The 11,606-nt window shown below is 38.0% G+C and overlaps 1 protein-coding gene across 5 annotated transcripts in view; it reads left to right on the top strand.

Moving 5' to 3' along the window:
* The first annotated feature begins 89 nt into the window (after positions 1-89).
* atm (ATM serine/threonine kinase) overlaps positions 90-11,606 on the top strand; it is a 41,960-nt gene continuing 30,443 nt past the window's right edge. For all 5 annotated transcript variants that reach the window (XM_057838592.1, XM_057838591.1, XM_057838590.1 and 2 more), the window contains exons 1-19: positions 90-236; positions 3,244-3,356; positions 3,465-3,583; positions 4,056-4,201; positions 4,336-4,500; positions 4,585-4,747; positions 5,569-5,807; positions 6,905-7,074; positions 8,109-8,287; positions 8,360-8,731; positions 9,116-9,295; positions 9,383-9,484; positions 9,569-9,803; positions 9,880-10,011; positions 10,102-10,224; positions 10,305-10,394; positions 10,488-10,662; positions 11,195-11,388; positions 11,477-11,556. In XM_057838592.1, the coding sequence (XP_057694575.1) occupies positions 3,285-3,356; positions 3,465-3,583; positions 4,056-4,201; positions 4,336-4,500; positions 4,585-4,747; positions 5,569-5,807; positions 6,905-7,074; positions 8,109-8,287; positions 8,360-8,731; positions 9,116-9,295; positions 9,383-9,484; positions 9,569-9,803; positions 9,880-10,011; positions 10,102-10,224; positions 10,305-10,394; positions 10,488-10,662; positions 11,195-11,388; positions 11,477-11,556 (2,936 nt within the window). In that variant the 5' untranslated portion in view covers positions 90-236; positions 3,244-3,284. The remainder of the gene's footprint in view (positions 237-3,243; positions 3,357-3,464; positions 3,584-4,055; positions 4,202-4,335; positions 4,501-4,584; positions 4,748-5,568; positions 5,808-6,904; positions 7,075-8,108; positions 8,288-8,359; positions 8,732-9,115; positions 9,296-9,382; positions 9,485-9,568; positions 9,804-9,879; positions 10,012-10,101; positions 10,225-10,304; positions 10,395-10,487; positions 10,663-11,194; positions 11,389-11,476; positions 11,557-11,606) is intronic.

Below are 11,606 nucleotides of genomic sequence, written 5' to 3'. Positions count from 1 at the left end.
CATATATGAACATGAGTCAATATTGTTGTTAAATAAATTAAAAAATATCATTTCCGGTGCCTGGAAATGACGCAGCATTCTCGATGGCATCAGAGGCGGGAATTTCCTGCAATTTTCACGCGTGAGAAGATGGCAAAGTTGTGAGGGCTAGAGCACGCTCGTGTGTACCACCCCAACTGTCAACAGCGTCATAATATGTGACTGCTCGTTGAAAATAGTCAATTTGCCGAGTAAAGGTGAGCTGGGAGCATGGCAATTTGATTTGATTAGCTCGATTTAAACTGGTTTTTGGTGTCCAGGTTATTCGTTTAAAGGGCAAGGCCTAATAGTTATCTGTTTTTGTGAAGTGAAGTGTCCCCCCTGACGGGAACGCTTAATTATAACGCTTTATTGAGCGTTAATTTTATTTATTTGTCCATTCATTTTATTATTGAGCGCTCACACGTCACTCGAACATCTTTTTGGACATGGAAACGATTTTCTTGTACCGTGAATATGTCTTATTTTACTCTGCTTGAATTAATAAATGTCATACCTGTGTGATTCTCATTGGGATATGGTCGTGAAAACTTGTAGACTAATACATTTCTGTTCAAAGATGGTTATGTGGCCCAGTCCACTATTTTTTTTTACTAAAATACAGTACTAGCATTTTGTGTAATTTATTTATTTAAAACTGATTTTACAGTCCTAAATCCATTACTGTAAAGCGTCCATGAAAACATTTGATGTTTTCACCTCAATAAAGCATTATAAATAAGCATTCCCGTCAGGGGGGACACTTCACGCGGGTCGGCTATTTTTCGGCACAACACCTGGACGCACAAACAGCATATTGTGTATCAGTTCAGTCATAATCTTACACATTTCGTTCAAAAGTTATTGATTGCCATGGATTTTCACATATTGTCAATTTGAGTGAGTTCATTGTATCAGTTGATGTCCAAGTAGGTGAAGGGAGGGAAGAAGTGCAAGTGTTATGTCTTATTCCCTGACCCTGACATTTAATCATCCTTTGCTGTGAGAACATCTTATCTGTGATGTGTGTGCGTTCTACAGTTACGATGGATTTTGGTCAATGTACTGTTTTATTATATTTTGTTTATACATTTTTTTGAAGTAACTTAATGAATTTATATTCGTTAGCGCTGCATCACATGTATTCGATAGGCAAGCCCCAGTGTTTACAATCGAGAACGATTTCATCGTAGTCCTAATGGTCTGATAGGAAAACATTCTGTTTCCTCTCAGATCGTAGGAGGATCCTCTTAGTTGGAACAATGCTTGCAGGTTAGTCGGGAGACTGTTTGTGTTGGCCTTATACATCATTTGAGCTATTTTGTAATTAACCAGGTCGTGAAATTTTAATAGCTTGGACTTGATGAAAAGTTCATTGGTATGTGCTCTGAACGGTGCTCCATGAATAATTCTAATGGCTTTTTTTGAAGGATAAAGAGTGGGCATAGATGTGTTGCATATGTGCGTCCCCAGATCTCCGATGTGTGCAGTAATTCGCACTGTATGTACACTTCATGATCATCTGTGCTAGTGACATATTGTGACAAACTGAGCAATTCTTTGCCATCAGATGACCTTTGTCATAGATGCATTTAGTGCTGCAACGATTAATCGATTAACTCGAGTAATTCAATGAGAAAAAAGATTTGAATTATATTTTGCTGCTTCGAGTATTCGTTTAATTCAAGTGGCGTTGTAGTGGTTTGTTTTGAAAGTGTTTGCATTGAGTTTTATTGATTTTGGGTGAATACACTGCCCTCGAGTGGCCACAGTGAGTATGACATAGCTCATTTCACATGTCTGAATCCAGCTGCTCCCTGTAAAGACCAAAATAAGTTTTTGTTTGAGCAAATGTTTTTTTAATGCATTCGTAATTTAGTTTACGGTATAGGTTTATTTAGCTGTTTTTTGGGGGGAATATGTGTTTGAACTAAATATTTCACCATCACCTTCTGAGGCTAAAAGAACACAGCTACTTTCAAAATGCTGCATAATGTATCAGGTCATCGATAAACTAAACTATAAATTAAGTGATCTCATCCCAATCTATACTCCTCAGCACACATATAATACCAGAACAAAAAAAAAATCACATTACAGGGAAAAATAAAAGGCTAAAGTCTACAAGCTTTGGCATTGTGTGCAGAGGACCACAGATCTGGAATGAACTGGATGAAACAATTAAAATGTCACACTCCATCCCCATTTTTAAGAAAAAACTGAAAACTTACCTCCTTGCAATGTATGCATAATACGCTGTCTTGGAAATAACATTACTAAGGTATCACATGTCAAATCCGATGTAATGAGAATGTTTACATTTTTCATAGCTAATTGTATGGATGTGTGTATGTGTGTGCTGTTTGACTGGGCCCCTACTAAAAGCTTTAAATAGCTTATTCGGAGTGTCCCTGTCTTGCATCTTGTCAGATGAACTGCTTGTATATATGACCATGTTCTTGTGTGTATCATGTGATACGATGTGTGAATAAACTGAAACTTAAACCATTTGTGAAGAGCATTGTTAAAAAAAAAAAAAAAAAAAAAAAAGTTAGCATTTTATAGCATTTAAACTAGTGGTCTTTACCATGTAAGTTTGCTAATTGTTCTTTTGTTGTACTTAGATCCTCATTTATTTATTTCTATACTGTTTGAGGCTCAGCTCAGGTATTTTTTTATGTTCCTTATCCGATTACTCGATTATTTGAACTAACTAGTTCATCGATTAAACGACTATTAAAATAATCGATAGCTGCAGCCCTAGATACATTCAACAAGATAAGCCATGATTTACTGTGAATATATCAACAATATGTTCAAACTTGCATTATGTTGGGTACTTACTATGTACTTTGTACGCTTATATAGCAGTTAATGTATATTTTATGGTTACATTAGTGCTTTTTAACTGACCATGTTTTCTCAGTAGATGGGTGTTTTTTTTTGTTTAGCTTTGTGATTATGTGTTTTCTGAAATTGAAGATTCCCCATTGAAATTAATTTTCAAGTCCCAGATTTTTAACTGAGTACCGGGAAGTTATTTTAAAAACCGATCATGACAATATCATAATCTTTCAGTGTTTCATGCTTTTGGGGACATTTTAATTGGTGGTGTAAATTTTTTCCAGCGTAGATTTGATTTGTTGCCTCTATAAGAGTTCACATTATTCCTTGAAAACAGAAATAATGTGGAATTTCATAACGCTAAACATCCTATCCTTATAGGGTGATTTATCTGCTAGTGGCATCATCTTCAACAAGTGAAAATGAGTTTGGCTCTTTCTGATCTCTTGGTGTGCTGCAGAGGACTAGCGAATGACAAGGTTACAGAGAGGAAGGTACTTTAATCAATATTACCATGCCTACACAATCCTTTCCCCACAGCTGCACTGGTGTTGCTAGCCCACCTGACAGCCATTGTTTGTGTTCATGCTTTATCCTTTTAGAAAGAAGCTGAACGCTTCAGAAAGCTTATTAGCTCCCCAGAAATTGTGCAAGAACTTGATCGTAACTCTGGTCCTAAAACCAAAGGTTCCAAGCAACTCACATGGGATGCCGTTTTCAGGTACTCTGATTGATTTGTTCTTTGTGCTTGAGCATTGCAGTGATTATTCTTGAAGTAATGCAATATTTCCCCTGATATTTGCGGAGGATGGCAAATTAGCAGACATTAATGAGTGTCGTGACGCCACTCTCCATAAATGTATGATTTCCTTTCAATGCCACAAAGTGATGAAAACTTTGCTAGCATAGTTTGTTGAAATCAAAGTTCCACAAAGTAATTGGAAGGTACAACTTTTGTCTAATAGACGCTCCTCAACACAAGAATAGTTTTTGGCACCAAAACAATGATTGTTACGATCTGGGAAAAAAATGTTCAAAGAAATTGGTGAGATTTTAGGAAATAACTGTACATTGTTTAATTGTTGTTTATGACGTATACTATTTTTTACTGAATTTGCCAAGACTAGTAGTTATACAGTACTGTATGTTATCTGCCAGAATTTGACAGCACATGTTCTGTAATTTCTCCCAAGTTTTCTACAGCGTTACCTCCAAAGGGAGACTGAGACCATGAAATCCAGTAAATCCAATGTCACAGCCACAATGCTGGCCATCCGCCAGAAGAAGATGGCTGAAATGGGCAGCTTGATCAGATTTTTTGTATGCCACGCAAACAAACGTAAGGTGTTTAAAAAGGAAGATGACTTTCATTGTTTTTTTGTTATTTTGCATGGTGCTTAGTATACGTACGACATATTACATGTTGGTTCCATGTGTAGCAGGAATTGTGATGTAATTTCTTTTGCTTTTCAGGTGGACCTCGTCTAAAGTGCAGTGAGTTACTAAAGCATGTGATTGAGGTACTTCAGAATCCGTACAGCTGTTCAGCTTACGGCAAAGACTACAGCAGCCTGCTCCTAAAGGAAATACTGTCTGTTCGCAAGTACTGGTGTGACATTACTCCACAACAATGGCACAGTTCGTAGAAAAATTAGTGGATGTTAAACATTTTATTAACTGTTTTGAAATTTGTCAACAAAATTTGCTTGATGTTCGCTGCAGGTCTTTTGGAATTGTACTGTAGCTTGTTCAAATCGTCCACATCCATTAACGATGCTCTTGTAAGTCGGGTCATTAACACGGTGGTGCAGGGCTGCTGCGTCCAGACTGATGGATTCAACAAAACAATGTTTAGCTTCTTCTCCAAAGCATTCCTCAATGCAAGGTGAACGTCAAAATTCTCTGAAACTACTGTGATATATATGTGTTGCCTTTTTTTAGTAATGTGTTTACATTATTACCTTCGATATAGTCCACTTAAAGGAAAAAAACGAGACCTACTATAAATAACCTTCAATGGAAACATGCTTGCTCAAAGCATATAAATGCGCAAATCACAATTTTTTTAGAACTATGACAGAATGTAAAATAATATTAAACACAGGAAATGACATTGCTTGCGAGGAAATCCATTGTGTGACAAACGCTACATGCGTACAGCATATAAACACTGATACACTGATACGTGAAATATGTCTCTGACTCACACGAAGCCTGATTGACTTCCTCAATCCATTAAAGCGTGTATAGGCCATTGACGGGACGGCTTACTTAGCACAGTGAGTAGCCAATGGGTAACGAGTCAGAGGGACACAGCGACTTTTAAAAATGTCTGACAATGGCTATTTTGCCTACTTACGGGAAATATTAGCTTTTATTTACGGTTTTTCCCCAGTCATTACACATCGAAAAAATAAAATTGTATTTTCTCTTTAATAAACAAGATTCTTCCTGCTTAAATACCCTTGATCAAGGTCTTGTCTTATGCTTTAAATATATTCTGCACATCCACTTTCACACACACCTACTTTTTGCCATTTAAAATGGTAACAGACATAAGGTTGAGATAATTAACAATAGTAGCTCACACTACCTCGGTTTGTGGAAAATGGCATGAGCAAGTGACCTTCAGAAAATTATGAGAACATAAAGATACACTATACTATACTATACTGTTCTATATAACCCATCTGCTGTTATCAACAGGCATGAAAAATGTTTGGCTGTTGTGGAGCATGTCATCTTGGCACTGAACACCTTCTTGAAAGCCGTGGCAATGAACTGTCGGATGAGGGTGTGTGGGCTGGGGGAGAAACTATTACCATCAATCCTGTATGTTTGGACTGACATGAGGCCCAGTGCTGCTCTCAAAGAGGAGATACTTGAGTTTTTCCAATTACAGATCTGCATCCACCATCCTGAAGGAGCGAAAACCCAGGACACAGGTCATTAAATTTTCTTCTTTAAGAAGATTTTTAGTGTCACATGAACATTTTATCCACCAGGGAACTGTCTAACCATTATCCGCGCGTGATAATAGTCAGTGTTTTTTTTTTTTTTTTAATTGGTTCGATAGTCGCTGATAGTATAGTGGTACATGCGCCTGACTTCAACGCAGGCAGCGTTGGATGGAAATACCACTCAGTGGCAGATGTTATTTATGGTTCATGGTTGATTCATTACCCTCCTGACCAATTTTCTCTCAACACCAGGTGATGTTACCTTAGAATGTTTCAAGCTAACCGAAAATTTCAAGATAACCTAAAATTATGTCTGAAGGTAGGCTCTTAAGGGCGATTGGGTGTTTCAACAGGACAGTGACCCAAAACGCACATCAAAAGTGGTAATGGAATGACTAAATCAGGTTAGGATTAAGGTTTTAGAATAGCGTTACTCTAAAGTCCTGTCTTAAACCCAATTGACAACATGTAGCCAATGCTGAAGAAATACATCCATATTAAAAGGCCAACAAACTAAATGGCAAAAGGAAATTAAACTTAACTGCACCAATTCTAAGATGTTATTTTGCCTCATTCAAATCTTAATATCTTAACATTTAAATATGTAAACTAAAGTGCAATCACATTCGTAAATGAATAGCTTCTGGTTTTTGAAATGTAAATAAACCAATCTATTGTGATAAAAAAGTAAAATTGCAATAACTGCATTAACCATCAAAGTGAGGTCTAACTGTAACTGTAGTCTTGAAACAAATCTGAATAAGGAAAAACATTGCAATAAAGTAATGCAAACTGGTTAAACTTGAGAGTAGCTAAGCTCTGTCATGACAGAACATTACTCAAGTTCAGCATTCGCTTCAATGATATCTGGCGCCATCTAGCGTCGTGAATGGGTATAATGTCTAGACCCCGAATATAAGACGACTCCCACTTTTTCAGTCTTATTTCAATGCAAAAAACACTGTCTTATGTTCGGGCCAATACGGTACATAACATCATGTTCTTTATAAGTGTATGTAAATGTTTGACTACAACTGTGTGCAGTAGATCATGCTTGTATTTGTTAATTATTTAACTTTTAGGTGCTCATGCTGAGGACTGGGCTAGGTGGCGGGCTTTGCTATACAGCCTCTATGAAGCAATGGTGAAAGAAATCAGCCATATTGGTAGCAGAGGGAAGTACGTCACCGGAACGAGACCAATTGCTGTCAAAGATAACATCATTAAGCTCACAGCTGAAATCTGTCACCAGGTAATAACAATGACGTCAGCCATGGAATAAATTAAATAGAGCTTTACATCTGGACAAAGTATGTACAACCCCTGGCAAAATTTATTTAATTACAGCCTAGCAGTTGTTCACTCAGTTGTTTTATTGTGTGAAAAAATACATTGGCACTCACACAAAACTAAATGATTTCAATTGGCATGTTCTGGCTTTAAGATACATTAAAAGAAGTAAGTGTAATGTTTGCTGTTACAGAACAAGCAGAGGTAAAAAATTAATCATTCAATTCTGGGGAAAATTTTGGAATCACTCAATTCTGGGGACAAAAATATGGAATGATCAAGCAAACACAACTAATACTTTGTTGTTGCACCACCTCTGGCTTTTATTAACATCTTGCATATTCTGAGGCTTGAACTTTAATGAGTGCCCTTCATCAGTCCGGCTCAAACTTTCTCTGATTGCTGTTGCCAGATCGTATTTGCATGTTGCAAGGAGCCTCGTCATGGACCATTTTCTTTAAATTCCACCATAACTTTTCCCTTAGGGCCTGGTTATTTTAGGACCATGACATTGACCTCACATGTGTGTTTTCAGTTTTTTATTAATAGAAAGGTACATCTTCATCTTGAATAAATTCTTCATCCATTAACATCTTTTCAGCTGATGGGATAAGAAAAGTGGACAAAATAAACCTAACTAACATAAACCTGTGCATTTGTTGACGATGTAACAACAGCCATCTCCTTTTCCTGGAGATGCATGCATATCATTAATGACTGTGTAGTGTACATATGCATGTCTTCTTTAGGCCGATGTCTTTGTAATGTACATTGGAATGGTACCAAACCATTATTTTGTAGAGTTAGTTTAGTATTTTCTAAACCCAGAAAATTGCCATTTGAAATCATTTTCTTTTGGAGTAATCTCAATGATCAGCTTTTCCTTATATTTGTTTTTATACAATTAAACAAGTGAAACTAGCAATTCCATAATTTATGCCAGGGTTTGTACCGGTATTTACGAAGTTGTCTTTGTGTGTTTGCTTCATTTTGTAGCTTTTCAGTGCTGACAATAACTCACCGATCTCAGAAGTAACGCAAACCTCTATCAGATCCTCCCTGATGGATAATCCTCTGTGTGCAACACCAACTAAGAGGCGACGAATTGATCTTAGTTGGGAGGTTCTTATGGACCGTCTACAGCCCCAATGCAGTGATTTTGATCTCATCCCATGGTATACAATTACAACACATTTTACTGTGTAGAATTTTGGAGGAAAACTTTTTTTTTTTTTTTTTACTCTCAGGCTGCAGGTCACCGAAGAACTTATATCGAAGTACCCGTCCATGGTGCCCACCAAAGTGGTTGTCCCACTGCTGTCAGTTTTGCACCAGTTTTTAGTTGAGCACCGGCGAGGTGAAAGGGGAAGATACGCTTTGCGCTGTTTACGAGCGGTAGCTCATTGTCAACCCCTTTTGCCAGAAAGGATCAGAGTTTATAAGCCAGATTTGGACAGGCTATGGAGTCGGTTTTGGCCTCTGGTACTCAGGGGTGTGGGCTCTCCTCTGTTAGAAGCTCTCAGCCTTGACCTGCTGGTCGCCATTGTCCACAACGGACTGGTCAAAATGAATAGAGAGTTGTGGAAGCTATTCTCAGGATCAGGATGTAAACCATCCCTGTGAGTCACTCCTATTTATCATCCTGAAACATTATTCATCTGTCCATTTTTCATAGTAAGTCCCATACTGTCCCATTGAGTCCTCTTTCTTTGTTCACTCTGAGCAAATCACCAGTCAATCATAGAGCTGACGTGTATCAAAAATAAAGACCTTGCACCTAAGAAACACCTTAAACCTATTCCCTCAAATTGACTACCACTAAATATGACTAAGTGAGTAAATATGGTATAATGCTTTTGGTCTGTGAAAAAAAGCTGGGAAGAATGTCTATCCCACATTGACTTCACCTGATGTCAGAGAGTTAGGACATATCACAACATGATATCGTTACATTATGACAATCACTCATACAATGTGTTGCACCCCATGTTGTTTCTGATTAGGAGCTCTGTAATTTGCCTGGCTCAGGCCCTTCTAATGTATCCAGTCCCCAAAGATGATCATGGGGTCCTAGATGGATCAGGGTCATCTAACCTGAAGGAAACCCTCGTAGACTGGTTGTTGATGACAGATCAGCACGACGAGATGGAGGATAGGTCAAGACCTCACCCCATTATTTGCAGGTTGCTATTTTCTTTTTTTCTCAGTGTTCCCTTTCTTGTTTTTATGGTTTAATCCTTAAATTGTTATTATATTTTGGTCTTCCACAGTGATTTCCCTCAAAATCTAATTGCAAACATCTTAGTCTCTTTAACTTTGAAAGACACCCGGGCTGGAATTAATTTCCTTGTAGGTTCTGAGGAACTAGAGAGGTGAGAAGAAATATCCTCTCAGCAGAAAACAACATGACAGAACATTGTGTGTTTGATTGATGTATTCCTCTTTGTATTTTTAAGATCCTTTTTTCAAGAGTCGACATCACTCAATGCTAATGCCGACTTGAAGGAGATTGAGAGATTGTACTTGCAATTCACCTTTAACATGCAGTTAGAACAAAGCAGAATATCTAACAAGGGTTTTAAGGAGGCATCAGCAGGCAGGCACTTCACAGTCATAGCCAGTCTCAGAGAGAAGTTGGAGCAGTCTCTTCTTTGTGTCACAGACAATCTCCTCAACTGCTACGTTCTTGATGTGAGTTTTGAATCTGTCCTTATGGTTTTTAGTGCAGTCATAACGGTAAGACTTAAACTGACTGACCTGTCCACAGAGTCAGTCCACTCCGCCAGAGTGTCTCTTGCGCTGTTCCAGTTTATTGACAGGTGTTCTAGCAGGTTACGTATCCACAGGCTGTCTGACAGAAGATGAGGCAGTACGGTCGCAGCTCTTCACTAAAACTAAGGTGAACATTCAAAGTTTTTCACCATTAAGTGATTGCATATTCCTCTCGTTTGGTGTCTTAATCAATGTACGTACTGTATCTCGTTTGAAGACCCTGGCCCAGGAATTACGCGGATTTGTTTCTAGTGTCAAAGTGAAGATGAGTGATGAATTAACAATGACCACAGTGAGGTCTGTTATGAAGTTATGCACACTTTCTGCCACAACAAAAAAGGTATATAAAAAAAGTTGACTGTTTATGAACGTATCTCATTAATCATAATTAAAATGATTTGTTTTTTGGAATTTTAATAGGAAAATCTTTGCACATTTTCCTCTCGTCTGTTCATGATGACTCTCCCAGCCAGTCTTATCAATGAGCTGGCAGAAATTTACAAAATTATGGTAAAAGACAGCCTCCTTTTTAATTTAAAGTTATTAAGGCTAAGGGTTCTTGGTGTAAGACGTTCATTTAAATAAAGATCCTCATATCTCCAGCTAAGCAGTGCTTCACCAAGAGCTATAGTTGTGGAGGAAGATGAACCTATGGATAATGACTGCGAAATGAGCAGAACTCAGCATGGGGATGAGGATGCTTTGTTTGATGAGGAGTCCCACAGTGGGACGCAGAGACCCAGGGGAGGAGACAGCAGCGAAGTGTCAAGTGTACCAGGTAAGAGGGAATTTTTCAATTCCACATTTAGGTAAATTAACTGATTTAAAATATATATATATATATATATATTTTTTTACAGGCTAAATGCCTGTCGTGGCGCCACTCAAGCACAGTAGTTGTATTTGTTGTTGTTGTTAATCTTTAGGAATTTAACTTTGAATTCCAACATCTCCGTCAGTCATGAACTGATGATGAACTGAACATCTTTAAACGTGGTAGCTATAGCATCTGCCAGTGTCTATCGATCCTCGGGCCCAATTTATTATTTTTTTGTAATAGGGCCTATTAATTAATTGCAGACTTATTGGTGCCTGTGTTGCCTGTATGTTACAAATTACCCAGTAGAGGGCATGCGCACTCAGTCCTCAGCCTTGTGTGTGTGTGTGTTTTTTTTTTAAAATAATAAACTAAGCAGTCAACAAATTAATACACTATTATGATATCCCTATTTTATATCAATACTATAAATACACTAATAATAAATGGGTTTAAAACAGTCAAACAATATTTAATTGTGTCTTTTCTGTAGGTGCAAAAAGCCTTATAAATGATGAGAATTTGGTTAGCCAGGACCTTGCTCTCCTTGCAATCTTGGAGTTCTTGTGTGAGTGTGGCTCAGTCCAGCCGGTCCACGGCCACCTTTTTAAACCCTACGATGTAAGACGCAGACTCTTGTTGTTGGTTGAGCAGATTGACCCGAGCAAAGCTCTGCATGTCAACATGGTTGGTATCATGAGGCTGTGGGCATTCTACCCTGACTATTTGTGAGCTCAAGCAATTGGGAGTAAAAAGGTTTCCATTCTCCTTGTAGTATCTTGTCCTGTTGAAGAAGCTGCCAGAGGAGGACTCCCTGACTCCAGAGGAGTTTGATTCTCTGCTTCGTCCTCTGGCGTAGGGAAATATTTTTGCCTTTACTCTTGGTGTTGTTTTCCTCATTTTTG

Source organism: Corythoichthys intestinalis, chromosome 6, assembly GCF_030265065.1.
Source record: "Corythoichthys intestinalis isolate RoL2023-P3 chromosome 6, ASM3026506v1, whole genome shotgun sequence".
NCBI lineage: Eukaryota > Metazoa > Chordata > Actinopteri > Syngnathiformes > Syngnathidae > Corythoichthys > Corythoichthys intestinalis.
The sequence above is the reverse complement of the archived record's forward strand: the minus strand, read 5'-3'. Positions and strand labels throughout refer to the sequence as shown.